Source organism: Mesoplodon bidens, assembly GCF_964165515.1.
Source record: "Mesoplodon bidens genome assembly, chromosome: 14".
NCBI lineage: Eukaryota > Metazoa > Chordata > Mammalia > Artiodactyla > Ziphiidae > Mesoplodon > Mesoplodon bidens.
In genome coordinates, this window is record NC_138170.1 from 52,189,779 (window position 1) to 52,206,883 (window position 17,105).

The 17,105-nt window shown below is 38.6% G+C and overlaps 1 protein-coding gene across 4 annotated transcripts in view; it reads left to right on the top strand.

Moving 5' to 3' along the window:
* Window positions 1-17,105, top strand: part of SRBD1 (S1 RNA binding domain 1) — a 226,146-nt gene that overhangs the window by 193,663 nt on the left and 15,378 nt on the right. For 3 of the 4 annotated variants that reach the window (XM_081253501.1, XM_081253504.1, XM_081253503.1), the window contains exon 19: window positions 924-1,106. In XM_081253501.1, coding sequence (XP_081109627.1) covers window positions 924-1,106 — 183 coding nt within the window. The remainder of the gene's footprint in view (window positions 1-923; window positions 1,107-17,105) is intronic. The other variant, XM_081253502.1, reaches the window with a different exon arrangement.

A 17,105-nucleotide genomic window follows, 5' to 3' on the forward strand; every position in this document is an offset into this window, starting at 1 on the left:
TCTCTGTCCTCCTCCTGGAGAAGACTAGAACCTCAGGTCTCTTTACCAATCTTCCTCCCTTCAACACTATGTGCTATGGTGAGATGATCTGGGATTTTAGTTGCAGACTGTGTCCTTTTAATATATTTTCTACATTATTCATGAGCAGTTATTTAACCTAATAATTTTTTTATGGTTTCTGTGCTCATCACTGTTTCTTGTAGCCCACATTATCATTTTTCGTGAATTCATTGTTTTTGCTGGAGTATATACTTAAGAAACTCTTTTCAGAGAGGGTATATTATATGGGTTGTACTTCAGTCCTTACATGTCTGAAAATGATTTTAATTTGAATGCTACTTTGGCCAGGTATATGATTCTAGATTCAAAATCATTTTGTCTTAGACTTTTAAAATATTATTCCACTGTGTTCTGGCATCTGATGTTTGTCAGTGAGAAAACTGATGCCAGTATGATTCTAGTTCCTTTCAATAATCTGTTTTATTTTTCTCTCTTAATTTAAAAAATTATATTCTAAAGTTTCCCCATGATATGTCAAAGTGTCTTTTTCATTCTTTTCCCGTTCATTCTATTTTACACTCTGTAGATTCCTTTGGCGAGCTTTTTCTTCAGCTCTGAGAAATCACCTTCTCCTTCTCCTTATTTAATTAATTTTCCTCCATTTCTCTCTATTCTCTCCTAGAATGCCAGTTATACAGGCAGAATCACTTAAGAATGTTTTTGGCTTTAAGTAACAGAAAACCCTATTAACAGTGTTTAAACTAAGTGGTAATTTCTGTGAAGTGAATGGTCAGAATCTGGTTGCTGTTTGTGTATATTTGTATGGCAGAGAAATAAGCACATTTTTAATTAAAGACTCTTTTCTGCCCACCCCCTAACCCTCCCTCCCCCCACCGCCCCCATGTTGTTTTGAATGGTTACAGTAGTCAGCATACTGAATCTGCAGGCGAAATGCAGGGAGTTGCTGTGGCATCTTCAGCAGGTGTTGAAGTCAGAAATGAGAAGCAAGGCAAGAAGAAGAGCAAAACTGCAGTGAATGCTGTACTAAAGCCAAATCCTTTGGACCAAACTTGTATTCACCCGGAATCATATGACATAGCGATGAGGTAAGTCTGAGGCCCATGTGAGAGTTTTCTGTGCCCAGAGTGAGTTCTCTACAGCAAATGGCCTTTGTTTTGGCATAATGGAGACTTTAAAAATATGACCATGTTTAACATGACAACATTTTTCAGAAGTTCCACACTGCTGAGTTATGTGGCACATTATTTTATTTCAGTGAGGAATGAAACCATTATTCCTGGAGCAATGTCAAGCTCATAAACCCTGGTCCTAATGGTGAAGTGTGTGTAATGGAAATAGCATGGCACTCTCCTCTGTTTGTTTTGGAAATTAACAAGACACAAATGACTAGCACCTGGCTTAAAGCTTGTGCTTATCTAAAGATAAAGCCCTTTAGTAAACAGCCAACTTTCAGATTTCTTAAGAAATGTTGCCCTGCTTAGTTATTATAGAGTTTAAGAAATGATGTACTTTTAATGAGCATACATTAATTAACACGGGGAGGTTTGAGTACAAGGGAAAGTTTAATATTAGACATTAAAAGAGAAAACTTTGATACCACATTTGATTAGTTCAAAATTTTTAATTAGTTCAAAAACCGTGACTTCCTACATAACTAAATATTTTAAGGCTTTTAGTGAATTAAATGACAGTGAGTTTAAAAATAGTGGATATTTTAATTTTCATTGAATCTAAGGTAAGATTTTTAACTTGTTTTAAAAATAATTTATATTTGATTATTTTAAGAAATATAATTGTAATTTCTTCTAAAAATGTTTAAGATCGTAAAGACTATTGCACATTATAGAAAACTTAGAAAATAAAAAAGGAAGTAAAAAATAATATTCTGTCAATATCAAAAGCAGTCGTATCTGTTTTTCTCCCAACATTTTATTATGAAAAAATTTAACATAGAGAAACGTTGAAAAAATAATTTTGCAGTGAATTCCTGTATACCCACGTCCAGATTTTATCATTTACATTTTACTATGCCTGTTTTTCCACTTATCTACCCATCTATTTGTCCATGAGTCCATCTCTTTTTTTATATATATTTTAAAGAAAATTGCAGACATCAGCACACTGTCAGCTAATACTTTGGCATGTATATCATTAACTAGAACTCAATAATTCCTAATTTTTTTTCTTTTGAAGTAAAATTCATATACATTTTAATTATAAGTGTTCAAGAGCTGAATTTTGGCAAATAAATACCTACATCTGTGTAACCCAAACCTCTATCAAGATAAAAAGCATTACCATCATCCTAGAACGTTCTCTTGTACCTCTTCCTAGAAAATCCCTGCCTAGCCTCTCAGCACTAACCATATGTTCTCATTTCTTCAGCCAAAGATTAGTTTGCCTCTTCTTGAACTTCATGTAAATGATATCACACAGTGTACTCTTTTGTATAAAGCTTCTTTCAACATGTTTAGAGATTTTTAATTCATGTTGTAACATGGATAAGTATTTTTATTGCTGAATAATATGCCATTGTATGACTGTACCATAGTTTATTCTCCTTATTGAAGGAAGCTTGCCTATTTCCAGTTTTTTGATTATTCCAGTTTTTGGTTATTATGCGTAAAGCCGCTATGAACATTCTTGTATAATTTTTTGTTGTTGTTGACATTTTTTTTCATTTATCTTGGAAAATTACTTAGGAGAGGATTTGCTGGGTCATAAATCAGGTGAGTGTTTAGTTTTCTTAGAAACTTCTAGACTACACCCCAGTGTAGTTGTACCATTTTACACTTCACCAACAATGCTAAGAGTTCTCTTTGCCATCATTTGATGTTAGTCTTTTTAATTTTAGCCGTTCTAGTATATGTGTGTATGTGGTAGTATCTCTTTGTAGTTTTAGTTTGCATTTCCCTGGTGACAGCACTTTTTCATGTGCTTATTAGCCATTTGTGTAGCTTCTTTTGTGAACTATCTGTTCATATCATTTAGCCATTTTCTAATTGAGTTGTTTACCTTTTTTATTACTGGAGCTGTGGGAATGTTAAAAACATATTCTTTTTCTTTTTTAATAGATCTTTATTGGAGTATAATTGCTTCACAATACTGTGTTAGTTTCCGTTGTACACCAAAGTGAGTCGGCCATATGCACACATGTGTCCCCATATTCCCTCCCTCTTGAGCCTCCCTCCCATCCTCCCTTTCCCACCCCTCTAGGTCATTGCAAATCACCAAGCTGATCTCCCTGTGCTATGCTGCTGCTTCCTGCTAGCTATTTTACATTCGGTAGTGTATATATGTCGCTGCTACTCACACTTCGCCCCAGCTTCCCCCTCCCACCCCATGTCCTCAAGTCCATTCTCTATGTCTACATCTTTATTCCTGCCCTGCAACTAGGTTCATCAGTACCATTTTTTTTTAGATTCCATATATATGCATTAGAATACAATATTTGTTTTTCTGACTTACTTCACTCTGTATGACAGACTCTAGATCCATCCACCTCACTAAATAACTCAATTTCATTTCTTTTTATGGCTGAGTAATATTCCATTGTATAAATGTGCCACATCTTCTTTATCCATTCATCTGTCAATGGACATTTAGCTTGGTTCCATGTCCTGGCTATTGTAAATAGTGCTGCAGTGAACATTGTGGTACATGTCTCTTTTTGATTTATGGTTTTCTCAGGGTATATGCCCAGTAACGAGATTGCTGGATCATATGGTAATCCTATTTTTAGTTTTTTAAGGAACCTCCTTACTGTTTTCCATAGTGGTTGTGTCAGTTTACATTCCCACTAACAGTGCAGGAGGGTTCCCTTTTCACCACACCCTTTCCAACATTTATTGTTTCTCGATTTCTTGATAATAGCCATTCTGACTGGCATGAGGTGATACCTCATTGTAGTTTTGATTTGCATTTCTCTAACAATTAGTGATGTTGACCCATCTTTTCAAGTGCCTCTTGGCCATCTGTATGTCTTCCTTGGTGAAATGTCTATTTAGGTCTTCTGCCCATTTTTAATTGGATTGTTTGTTTTTTTTGATATCGAGCTTCATGAGCTGTTTGTATATTTTGGAGATTAATCCTTTGTCTGTTGTTTAATTTGCAAATATTTTCTCCCATTCTGAGGATGTCTTTTTGTCTTGTTTATGGTTTCCTTTGCTGTGCAAAAGCTTTTAAGTTTAATTAAGTCCCATTTGTTTATTTTTGTTTTTATTTCTGTAACTCTAGGAGGTGGGTCAAAAAAGATCTTGCTGTGGTTTATGTCAGAGAGTGTATTTCCTATGTTTTCCTCTAAGAGTTTTACAGTGTCTGGTCTTACATTTAGGTCTTTAATCCATTTGGAGTTTATTTTTGTGTATGGTGTTAAGAAGTGTCCTAATTTCATTCTTTACATGTAGCTGTCCAGTTTTCCCAGCACCACGTATTGAAGAGGCTGTCTTTTCTCCATTGTATGTTCTTGCCTCCTTTGTCATAAATTAGGTGACCATATGTGCATGGGTTTATCTCTGGGCTTTCTAGCCTGTCCCATTGATCTATATTTCTATTTTTGTGCCACTACCATATTGTCTTGATTACTGTAGCTTTGTGGTATAGTTTGAAGTTAGGGAGCCTGATTCTTCCAACTCTGTTTTTCTTTCTCAAGATTGCTTTGGTTATTCAGGGTCTTTTGTGTTTCCATATGAATTGTAAAATTTTTTGTTCCAATTCTGTGACGAGTGCCATTGGTAGTTTGATAGGGATTGCACTGAATCTGTAGATTGCTTTGGGTAGTATAATCATTTTCACAATATTGATTCTTCCAATCCAGAACATAGTATATTTCTCCATCTGTTTGTCATCTTTGATTTCATTCATCAGTGTTTTATAGTTTTCTGATTACAAGTCTTTCACCTCCACAGGCAAGTTTTTTCCTAGATATTTTATTCTTTTTGTTGCGATGGTAAATGGGATTGTTTCCTTAATTTCTCTTTCTGATTTTTCATTGTTGGTGTATAGGAAAGCCAGAGATTTCTGTGCATTAATTTTGTATCCTACAACCTTACCAAATTCATTGTTTAGTTCTAGTAGTTTTCTGGTGGCATCTTTAGGATTTTCTATGTATAGTATCATGTCATCCGCAAACAGTGACAGTTTTATTTCTTTTCCAATTTGTATTCCTTTTATTTCTTTTTCTTCTCTGATTGCCGTGGCTAGGACTTCCAAAACTATGTTGAATAAGAGTGGCAAGAGTGGTCATCCTTGTCTTGTTCCTGATCTTAGAGGAAATGCTTTCAGTTTTTCACCATTGAGTATGATGCTTGCTGTGGGTTTCTCATATATGGCCTTTATTATGTTGAGGTAGGTTCCCTCTATGCCCATTTTCTGGAGAGTTCTATTGTAAACGAGTGTTGAATTTTGTCAAAAGCTTTTTCTGCATCTGTTGAGATGATCATATGGTTTTTATTCCTTAATTTGTTAATGTGGTGTATCACATTGATTGATTTGCATATATTGAAGAATCCTTGCATACCTGGGGTAAATCCCACTTGATCATGGTGTATGGCTCTTTTAATGTGTTGTTGGATTCTGTTTGCTAGTATTTTGTTCAGGATTTTTGCATCTATGTTCATCAGTGATTTTGGTCTATAATTTCCTTTTTCTGTGATATATTTTTCTGGTTTTGGTATCAGGGTGATGGTGGCTTCAAAGAATGAATTTGGGATTGTTTCTCCCTCTGCAATTTTTTGGAAGAGTTTGAGAAGGATCAGTGTTAGCTGTTCTCTAAATGTTTGATAGAATTCGCCTGTGAAGCCATCTGGTCCTGGAGATTTGTTTGTTGGAAGATTTTTAATTATGGTTTCAATTTCATTACTTGTGATAGGTCTGTTTATATTTTCTAATGCTTCCTGGTTCAGTCTTGGAAAATTGTACCTTTCCAAGAATTTGTCCATTTCTTCTTGGTTGTCCATTTTATTGGTATATAGTTGTTTGTAGTAGTCTCTTATAATCCTTTGTATTTCTGCGATGTCAGTTGTGACTTCTTCTTTTTCATTTCTAATTTTATTTATTTGCGTCCTCTTCCTTTTTTTCTTGATGGGTCTGGCTAAGGGTTTATCAATTTTGTGTATCTTCTCAAAGAACCAGCTTGTAGTTTTATTGTTCTTTGCTATTGTTTTCTTCGTTTCTATTTCATTTATTTCTGCTCTGATTTTTATGATTTCTTTTCTTCTACTTACTTTGGGTTTTCTTTGTTCTTCTTTCTCTAGTTGTTTTCAGTGTCAGGTTAGATTGTTTATTTGTGATTTTTCTTGTTTCTTGAGGTGAGATTGAATTGCTGTAAAGTTCCCTGTTAGAAGTGCTTTTGCTGCATCCCATAGGTTTTGGGCCGTCATGTTTTTGTTGTCATTTGTTTCTAGGTATTTTTTTATTTCTTCTTTGATTTCTTCAGGGATCTCTTGGTTATTTAGTAGCACATGTTTAGCCTCCATGTATTTGTGTTTTATACAAATTTTCTTCCTGTAATTGATTTCCAGTCTCATAGCGTTGTGGTCAGAAAAGATGCTTGATAAGAGTTCAGTTTTCTTAAAATTTCCAAGGCTTGATTTGTGACCCAAGATGTGATCAGTCCTGGAGAATGTTCCATGTGCACTTGAGAAGAAAGGGTATTCTGCCACTTTTTGGTGGAATATTTTATAAATATCAATTAAATCTGTCTGGTCTGTTGTGTCATTTAAAGCTTGTGTTTCCTTATTTATTTTTTGTTTGGATGATCTGTCCATTGGTGTAAGTGGCATGTTAAAAGTCCCCTACTATTACTGTGTTACTGTCAATTTCTCCTTTCATGGTTGTTAACATTTGCCTTAGGTTTTGAGGTGCTCCTATGTTGGGTGCATAAACATTTATAATTGTTATATCTTGTTCTTGGATTGATCCTTTGATCATTATGTAGTGTCCCTCCTTATCTCTGTAACAGTCTTTATTTTAAAGTCTGTTTTATCTGATATGAGTATTGCTACTCCAGCTTTCTTTTGATTGCCATTTGCATGGAATATCATTTTCCATCCCTTCACTTTCAGTCTGTATGTGTCCCTACGTCTGAAGTGAGTCTTTTGTAGACAGCATATATATGGGTCTTGTTTTTGTATGTGTTCAGCCAGTCTGTGTCTTCTGGTTGGGGCATTTAATCCATTTACATTCAAGGTTATTATTGATATGTATGTTCCTATTACCATTTTCTTAATTGTTTCAGGCTTGTTTTTGTGGGTCTTTTTCTTCTCTTGCGTTTCCCGCCTAGAGACGTTTCTTTAGCATTTGTTGTAAGGCTGGTTTGGTGGTGCTGAATTCTCTTAGCTTTTCCTTGTTTGAAAAGCTTTTGATTTCTCCCTTGCATCTGAATGAGATCCTTGCTGGATAGAGTAATCTTGGATGTAGGTTTTTCTCTTTCATCACTTTAAGTATATCCTGCAACTCCCTTCTGGCCTGCAGAGTTTCTGCTGAAAAATCAGCTGATAACCTTATGGGGACTCCTTTGTATGTTATTTTTTGGTTTTCCCTTGAATTTAATTTTTGTTAGTTTGATTAATATGTGTCTTGGTCTGTTTTTCCTAGAGTTTATCCTGTATGGGACTCTCTGTGCTTCCTGGACTTGAGTGACTATTTTCTTGCCCATGTTAGGGAAGTTTTCGACTGTAATCTCCTCAAATATTTTCTCAGACCCTTTCTTTTTCTCTTCTTCTTCTGGGACCCCCATAATTCAAATGTGGTGCATTTAGAATTGTCCTAGAGGTCTCTGAGATTGTATTAAATTCTTTTCATCTTTTTTCTTTATTCTGCTCCTCGGCCATTATTTCCACCATTTTGTCTTCCAGCTCACTTATTCATTCTTCTGCCTCAGTTATTCTGTTACTGATTCCTTCTAGTGTATTTTTCATTTCAGTTATTGTGTTGTTCATCTCTGTTGGTTTGTTCTTTAGTTCTTTAGATCTTTGTTAAACATTTTTTGTATTTTCTCAATCCATGCTTCCATTCTGTTTCCAAGATTCTGGATCATCTTTACTCACTTCTCTGAATTCTTTTTCAAGTAGATTGCCTATTTCCTCTTCATTTATTTGGTCTTGTAGGTTTTTACCTTGCTCCTTCATCTGTGACATATTTTTTTTGCTGTCTCATTTTTTTTTTTTTTTTTTGAGTGGGATTGTGTTCCTGTCTTAGTGGTTATTTGGCCTGAGGCTTCCAACACTGGAATTTGGTGGCTGTTGGGTAGAGCTGGGTCTTGGTGCTGAGATGAGGACCCTTGTGAGACCTCACTCCAGTGAATATTCCTTGGGATCTGAGGTTCTCTGTTAGTCCAGTGGTTCCAACATGGACCTCCCACCGCAGGAGCTTTGGCCCGACCCCCAGCTTGTGAAGCAAGATCCTGCAAGCAGCATGCAGTGGCAAAAAAAAAAAAAAGAGAGAGAGAGAGAGAACAATAACAAAGTAAAAAATAAAATTAGACTAGGAAACTAACAGATATGTTAGAAAGAATATAAAAATAAAAATATAGGTGAATCAACAACCAAAAGGTACAACAGTACCACAATAGTAAAAAAGACAAGGAGGGAAAAGAGGGAAAAAAAAAAGGCAAGGGGAAAGGCCTTGGTTGTGGAGGGCAGGGCCTAAGCAAGGGCAAGGTTTGGGCGGTGGGTGGGGCCTATGCTTAGGACCCACAGGGCTGGAAAAGGCCCTAGGGGCTGTGGGGGGTGGGGCTTAGGCTCAAGGAACAGAAGGGGCCCAGGTGTGTCCCCCAACCCCTGGTCTCAGAGGGCGGGGGACCTCACCTGGGAGCCTACCAGGCTTCCTGATCTCGAGTGGGCAGGGCATTCCTGCTCCTCCTCTTCTCTCCTGCTCCTCCAGTCCCGGAGGGCCCCTCCCACCTGCCTCTCCTGTTGTCCCATTGGCATCCTTCCTATGCCCCCAGGACCAATGCAGCCAGGGGTTTGGGGGGCCTTGGAGGGCAGGGGAGTGGCCTGGGAGCTCATCAGGCTACCAGGGCCCTAGTGGGCGGGGCAAACACCCTCTGCTCCTCTCCCACTCCTCCTGGAGGGTCCCTCCTGCCTGCCTCTCCTGAACTCCCCTCGGCCTCCTTCGTATGCCCCCAAGACCAATGTGGCTGGGGAGGTGGGGTGCCTTGGAGGACAGAGGACCAGCCTGGGAGCTCAGCAGGGTCCCTGGGCCCAAGTGGGCTGGGCAGTCACCCTCAGCTCCTCTCCTGCTCCTCCGGAGGGTCCCTCCTGCTTACCTCTCCTGATCTCCCTGGCCTCAGGGGCGCTGATCCTGTCTGGCCTCCACTTCTCCTCCCTGCTCTGTCCCCCACATCCTACCAGTTCACTTGGGGTTTCCTCCCATCTCCTTGGGTGTCAGGGTCCCTCACCAGTGGCTGGCAGGTACCCTAGTGGGGAGAAGACACTAAATTGACATCTTCTCACACTACCATCTTGACTCTGCCCCTTAAAAACATATTCTGTATATTAGTCCTTTGTCAAATATATGTTCCACAAATATTTTGTCCCAGTTTGTGGCTTACACCTTTATTTTCTTATTAACGTCTTTTGATGTGCAGAAGTTTTTAATTTTGATGATGTCTAATTTATCCGTTTTTTTCTTTTTTTTTTTTTTTTTTGCGGTACGCGGGCCTCTCACTGTTGTGGCCTCTCCCGTTGCAGAGCACAGGCTCCGGACGCGCAGGCCCAGCGGCCATGGCTCACGGGCCCAGCCTCTCTGCGGCATGTGGGATCTTCCCCGACCGGGGCACAAACCCGTGTCCCCTGCCTCGGCAGGCGGACTCTCAACCACTGCGCCACCAGGGAAGCCCCCGTTTTTTTCTTTTATATGAAGTTACTGCTTTCTTTGTCCTAAGAAACTTTTGCCTACCTCAAGTCATGAATCTTTCCTCAGAGTTTTCTTCCTAAAGCTTGATGGTTTTAATTTTGGGTTTTTTTTATATAAATTTATTTTATTTATTTATTTTTGGCTGCATTGGGTCTTCGTTGCTGCGCACGGGCCTTCTCCAGTTGTGGCGCACAGGCTTCTCATTGCGGTGGCTTCTCCTGCTGTGGAGCTTGGGCTCCAGGCATGCGATCTTCAGTAGTTGTGGCTCGAGGTCTCTAGAGCACAGGCTCAGTAGTTGTGGCACCTGGGCTCAGCTGCTCCATGGCATGTGGGATCTTCCTGGACCAGGGCTCGAACCCGTGTCCTCTGCACTGGCAGGTGGATTCCTAACTACTGTGCCACCAAGGAAGCCCAAGTTTGATGGTTTTAACTTTCACATTTAGGTCAGTGATATATCTGAAGTTACATTTTGTGTATGATTTGAAGTAGGGGTCAAGGTTCATTTTCTTTCTTCATTATGAACATTTAGTTATTCCAGCACCAGTTTGAAAAACAATAGCAACAACACAACTTTCCTTTACCCATTCTTTTGTACCTTTGTTGAAAGTCAGATGACTGTGTACGTGTGGGTCTATTTCTGGCTTTCTATTCTGTTTCACTGATCTGTTTGTCAGTACCACAGTATCTTTATTATTGTAGTTTTATGCTACGTTTCTAAGTCAGGTAGCGTAGGTCCTCCAACTTTGTTTTTTTAATATTGCTCTGAATAGTCTAGATGATTTGATTTTCCTATACATTTTAGAATGAACTTGTCGATTTACATTAAAAAAACAAAACCTGGTGGGATTATGATTGGGATTACATTGAATCTATAGGTAAATTTAGGAACAGTTGATGTTTTTGTAATATTTCTTGAGTCTTTTCATCATGAACTTATTTTCTTTCCATTTATTTAGATCTTCTGTCATTTCTCTCAGCAATGTTTTTTAGTTTCTAGTGTAGAGGTCTTGCATACGTTTTATTAAATGTATTTTATTCTTTTTAACACTATTGTAAATGGAATATTTTTTAACTTGTATCCTGTGGCCTTGCTAAATTCACTTACTAGTTCTTAGTATGTGTTTGTAGATTCTTTAAATTTCCTTATATAAACAATTATGTTATCAGCAGACAGATGAAAGCTTTACTTCTTCTTTTTTAATCTTCATGCTTTTTATTTCTTTTTCTTGCCTATTACAATGGCCAGGACTTTCAGTACTATGTTGAGTAAGAGTAGTGAGAATGGGCATCCTTGTCCCATTCTTAATCCTAGCACGTGGTTCTCATTTTTTTAATATTAAATAAAATTGTGGTCTCGTATTATAGTAATTGTATTTTTAGTGTTTGTGGTTTGAGAAGAGGCATATGTACACATGGATTTATAGACTTCTTGCAACAATTGACATCTCCATGGGCACTAAATTAGCATTTTGCTCTGTACAAAGCCAGTGTCTTTTTAAATTTTTGTTTGTTTCTATGATGTAGTTCTAATGTGGTTTATAAGTTTTTCTATTTTCTTTCTAATATAAGCACAAAATTTTTGTTTCTGCATATCCCTTTTTAAAAGGCTAAATAATATTCCATCAAGTGATTGAACTGTAGTTTAGTAATAATAGTACTAGTAGGGGTTCCTGATGATGGATTCCTAGAAGTGGAATTACTCTGCCAAAGGGTTTGAAAGTTTATGTGGCTCTTAATATACATTGCCAAGTAACATACTGATTTGCAATGCCACCAGCAGTGTTCAAGCCTGAGAAATCTTGAGTTTCTCCTGTCAGACAGGACTTCTCTACCAGTTTTCACATGGGCTAGTTTCTGCATGTGGAGCATAAAAGCCCTACCAGTGACTTCACCCTTTGCTATGCTTCCTTTGGGAGTAGACTTGTCTCTCAGAAGCAGGGTACTTGAGGACTTTTTCATAGGAAATTTCTCTACATGAAGTTCAACTCCTGACCTTTAAAATCTGGAGACAAACTGGTAATTTATCTACTTTTGCTTACCATCCCCGTTATCCACTTTGGAACTGCGATGGTCTTTTCTGGCTTTCAAGTATACTTAGTAGAGACGTCATGCAACATATAGGTAGTTCAAACTTCCATGTAGTGTTAAAAAAATGTCTTCCCGGGGAAGAAAAGCCCACTATGGATGTGATTAGGTAGGTCATCATTGGTTTGACTTCAGTTCTGTAAAAGTAAGTTCCACTGCAGTAAATTTCATTTTTAGTTATATTAGAAAAGCAGTAGGAACATAAATAGCTTTAATGCTACCCTACCATGATGTCACTCCCAGAAATACAACAAAATGTGCAGCCATTAAGTCTTTTTACTTTTGTATTTATGATATTCTCTCTCACATTCATATTTTAGAAAACTGAGATCATGGTATTTTGTCACCTAAATTAGTCATTTAGTGGTTTTTTGACTACTTTTTTTTTTTTTTTTTTGCGGTACGTGGGCCTCTCACTGTTGTGGTCTCTCCCGTTGCGGAGCACAGGCTCCTGATGCGCAGGCTCAGCGGCCATGGCTCACGGTCCCAGCCGCTCCGCGACATGTAGGATCTTCCCGGACCGGGGCACGAACCCGTGCCCCCTGCATCAGTAGGCGGACTCTCAACCACTGCACCACCAGGGAAGCCCTTTTTGACTACTTTTATTATTTATATTACTTAAAAGTTTTATTTACATGTAGGGATTCTCTATTAAATATTAAAGTGTTGTATGGGCTGAATTTTTTTCTAGTTTATTTAATTTTATATCTGCTTATAATGCAATTATGTTTTTGAAATATGAATGCTTAATTTTTATGAAGTAAACCTACTGTTCTTTTTCTTGCTTTTATGCAAATTGATCTTCTCTTAAGATACCTGATTTCTAAGATCAATTCAGTGTTCCCCATATTTTTTTCATGTTCTTTATGGTTTCATTTTTTACTCTGTGAATTTTATTGCTGATGACTTCATTCCTCACTTCAAATGTACAAAGCACTGTGGTGGGGCCTGAAGAATATAGAAATGAATAGAGGTGATTTATGGTCCTAAGGAGCCTACCAAAATAGGGAGGATGAAACTTATTCACAAATAACCATAGTAGAGGCCAGTAATTAGTAAGGGTCCTTTGCAAAGCACAAAGTTGTTCACAGGAGAAAGATCTCATTTCCAGATAGGAGTTTCTTATAAGGTTTCTTGCAGTAGGTGACATTTGGGCTAGGTCTTTCAGCCAGTAGAAAGAGGAAAAAAGATGTTTAAAGGGTTGGAGACCAGAAAATATAGCTCAGGTCAGATTTGAGGATTAGCTAATAGCCCAATAAAAACAAACATTCACTAAGTATTTCCTCATTACCAGGCACTTTAGAAGCATCATTTTGTTTAAACCCCACAGCAATCTTAACGAGGTTAGTACTATTAATATTCCCACTTCTTTAGGTATACAAAGTCTCGGATGAGTGAAGTACATTGCCTAAGATAAGTCAGCTGGTGGAACCAAGATTTGAACCAGATCTATGACACTCCAAAGCCTGAGCTCACAGTTAAAAAGCTAGTTTGGAGCCAGATTTAAATGTAATAATAATGGTCTTTCAGATTTAAGGGAATCATACCCTTAAAGACAGTCTGTGTTCAGCACAGAAATGTAACAAGGCTTGTGTTTTGTGTGCTTCTAAAGGAAAAAAAACCCCAGAATATCTGTAATATGCTAACTTTGACTGTTATTCTGTATCATCACATGGCTGAAATTAGACTCTCTCTTTCTTCTGGAGAAAACATTACCTCCTCCAATAAAGGAAACTTTGCCTATTTATTTTATTAAGGGATCTGTAAGAAATGGATTCTTCACATAGAGTATGTAGAATTTTATGCTGTTCTGCTGCAGGTATGATGTTTCCCGAGTATTGCGCTGAAAAGAATTCCTTTCATTATGCTTTTTAGAATGAGACATGTACACTTCAAAATAAGCAGGTTGATAGTGACCACATTTGGTATCTTCTCATTTTAAAAGACAAGGAGGGTGAAGAGCAGGAGTAGCATACTCATCCTAGAATTGTACTCACCTCTGCCAGAAGATGTTTTTAAGTAAGAGAGAAAGAGTAAGGGATAATTTGAGGTCTTTAGTAAATGTCAATTTAAAAACAGTAAGAAACTCCATATTATAGAAGATATAAGGGGAACGCGGGATTAAGAAACCTATTGCTACAGGTAGTTTTTATTTCAATAGTCCTTTGAACCCTTTCTGTTCTCAATCTCTTACTTGTTTCAGGAACCCTTTCTGTTCTCAGTCTCTTACTTGTTTCAGGATCTTCTCACATTTAGCTGATTACTTTACATTCTACTTCACTGAAAAAATTGAGAGCTGCCTTCCTTATAATTGTCTCCATATCTTTACTCATTGTGTCCCACACTTCCCCAAGCTACCCTTCCATCACTTGATTCTGCTTCTCTTCCCATTCTCACTTCTCACTGGCTGTCGCTAAGGACACTTGACCTTGGCATTCTCTTGGTCTCTCTGAGTCGTAGTTGCCTCACCTCTAAAAGTTGATGTGGGGTAGTGTTAGAGTGACAGCCAAGTGAATAAGGTCTTTTAACTTTGTAAAACGTTATGACTGTCTCTTGTATCTTTAATGTCGCCATAATTTATCCCTTTTGTTTTGCCCCACAGACATATTGTTGCTCTGGTCTCCCATTCTTCACTTCCTAAAAGCTAAAAGCAGCAACCACTTTTTATCTTACTTCCTCCTAGAACTTCTCTCTCAGTGCTCCTTTTTCTCATTGCCAGACTTCTCAGAATTATCTGCCTCTAATTTTTACTGTTTGCTTTCTCCCAGCCTTTACAGATTGGCTTCTATCCTTACCACTCTTCTGGAATTACTCTCTCAACTAATTTGACCTCCTGATTGTCAAAATCAGTGGCCTTTTCTGTCCTTAAACCACTTACCCATTCTGCAACATTTGACACCATCAACTTACTGATCTTCCATGACTGTTTTCACATTCTGTCTTCTCCGACTTCTTCCTCTGGCCCTCTAAATGTAGATATTCTTCAAGTTTTTACCTTAGTCACCGTCTTCTTTTATTCTATATTTTCCCCCGAATGACTGCATCCACTCACACGACTATCTTTATCTCTCACCCCTCCACTGCTAATTCCAATCCTACATGTAATATCTCTAGTCCAGGCCTTTCTCCTAAGCTCTAGCTCTCCTTTTCCATTTACCTGTGAGAGATTTTCTCATGAATATCCTAGCAACTCCAACTCAATATATCTAAAACTAAAACTTGTATCCTCCTTTCTCCCTCCCTTTATAACTCCCTCTTTTCCTCCCATTAATCCTCCTCACCGGCCCCATATAAAAACAGGACAGACAAACAAAAAGGCTTGGTCTTCCTCTCTTATCCCATGATGAATAGTTAATGGCACTGCTGTCTTTCCATTAATCAAGGCTGGAGTTAACAGATTGTTCATTCATTCATTAAACATATACCTTCTGAGTGAGTACCTGCTGTATTCCAGGTACTGTTCTGCAATCTTGGAATACATTCAAAGATCCCGGCTCTCAAGGAGACAGATAGTATACAACCAGCATAATAACTAAATTGTATAGTTGATAAAGGTGATAAGATCAGTGGGAAAAAGAGAGCCGAGTAATGGGGACCAGGATTCCCAGGGTTCTGGATAAGGGCTTGCCAATTTAAGTGGGGTGGTCAGGGTAGACCTAATTGACAAGGTGACATTTGAGCAAAGTCTTGATGGAAGTAAAGGAGTTAGCTGTGCAGATATCTGGGGGAAGAGTGTTCCAGGAAGAGGGACCAGACAGTGTAAAGGCCCTAATGTGGGAGCAGGCCTGGCATGATCAAGGAATAGCAAGGAAGCCAGTGAGGCTAATGCAGAGTGAACAAGGGAGAGAAAAATAGGAGATCAGGTGAAAAGGGCATTGGGAGGCTATTAGAGGGACTTGGCCTTAATTCTGAGCCAGAATCAGGAGCCACGGCAAGGTTTTATGCTGAAGAGTGACATGCTCTGACTTACATGTTAAAAGGATCCCATTGTTTGCTGTATTAGGGGGACTATAAGGAGTAGTGGTAGAAACAGGGAGACAAGTTAGACTAAGTGCAATAATCCAGGTGAAAGATGTTGATGACTAAGACTAAAATGATAAAAGAGTTGGTAAGAAGTTATCAGATTCTAGATATATTTTTAAAGAAGAGTCAATATGATTTGTTGACAGATTGAATGAAGGGTATGAAAGACAGTAATTGTGGATATGAATGACAAAAATTATGTGAATGCCAGAGACACTGGAGGATGAAGTGGAAACTCGTTGTAAAGGAGGGCAATGGGGGAAGAGAGAAGTTAAAGCACTAAATTTTGATCACCACTCCCCAGTGGTGTCTTCTAGTCTCATGGCTTTAGGACACAGACTGATATGGCATTATTTGTTTAATGAAAGAATAAATGATAGAAATAAAGAATGAAAGATGACTACATAGGAGAAGACTGAGGAAACAGAACTACTTAGCGATTGACAATTTTATTTTTTATTTATTTATTTTTTTTTTGCAATACGCGGGCCTCTCACTGTTGTGGCCTCTCCCGTTGCGGAGCACAGGCTCCGGACACGCAGGCTCAGCGGCCATGGCTCACGGGCCCAGCCACTCCGCGGCATGTGGGATCTTCCCGGACCGGGGCACGAACCCGTGTCCCCTGCATCGGCAGGCAGACTCTCAACCACTGTGCCACCAGGGAAGCCCGACAATTTTATTTTTATTTATTACAAATTTATTTATTTTTTAAATTTTATTCATTTTTGGCTGTGTCGGGTCTTTGTTACTGCGCGCAGGCTTTCTCTAGTTGCGGCGAGTGGGGCTACTCTTAGTTGCGGTGCGCGGGCTTCTCATTGCGGTGGCTTCTCTTGTTGCGGAGCATGGGCTCTAGGTGTGCAGGCTTCAGTAGTTGTGGCATGTGGGCTCATTAGTTGTGGCTCGCGGGCTCTAGAGCCCAGACTCAGTAGTTGTGGCACACGGGCTTTGTTGCTCTGCGGCATGTGGGATCTTTCTGGACCCATGTCCCCTGCGTTGGCAGGTGAATTCTTAACCACTGTGCTACCAGGGATGCCCAGGAATTGACAGTTTTAATAGAGCAAAATGAAGTGTCTAGCTTTATTCCAATTTAATTTTTTTTTCTGTAGTCTAAACTGGCT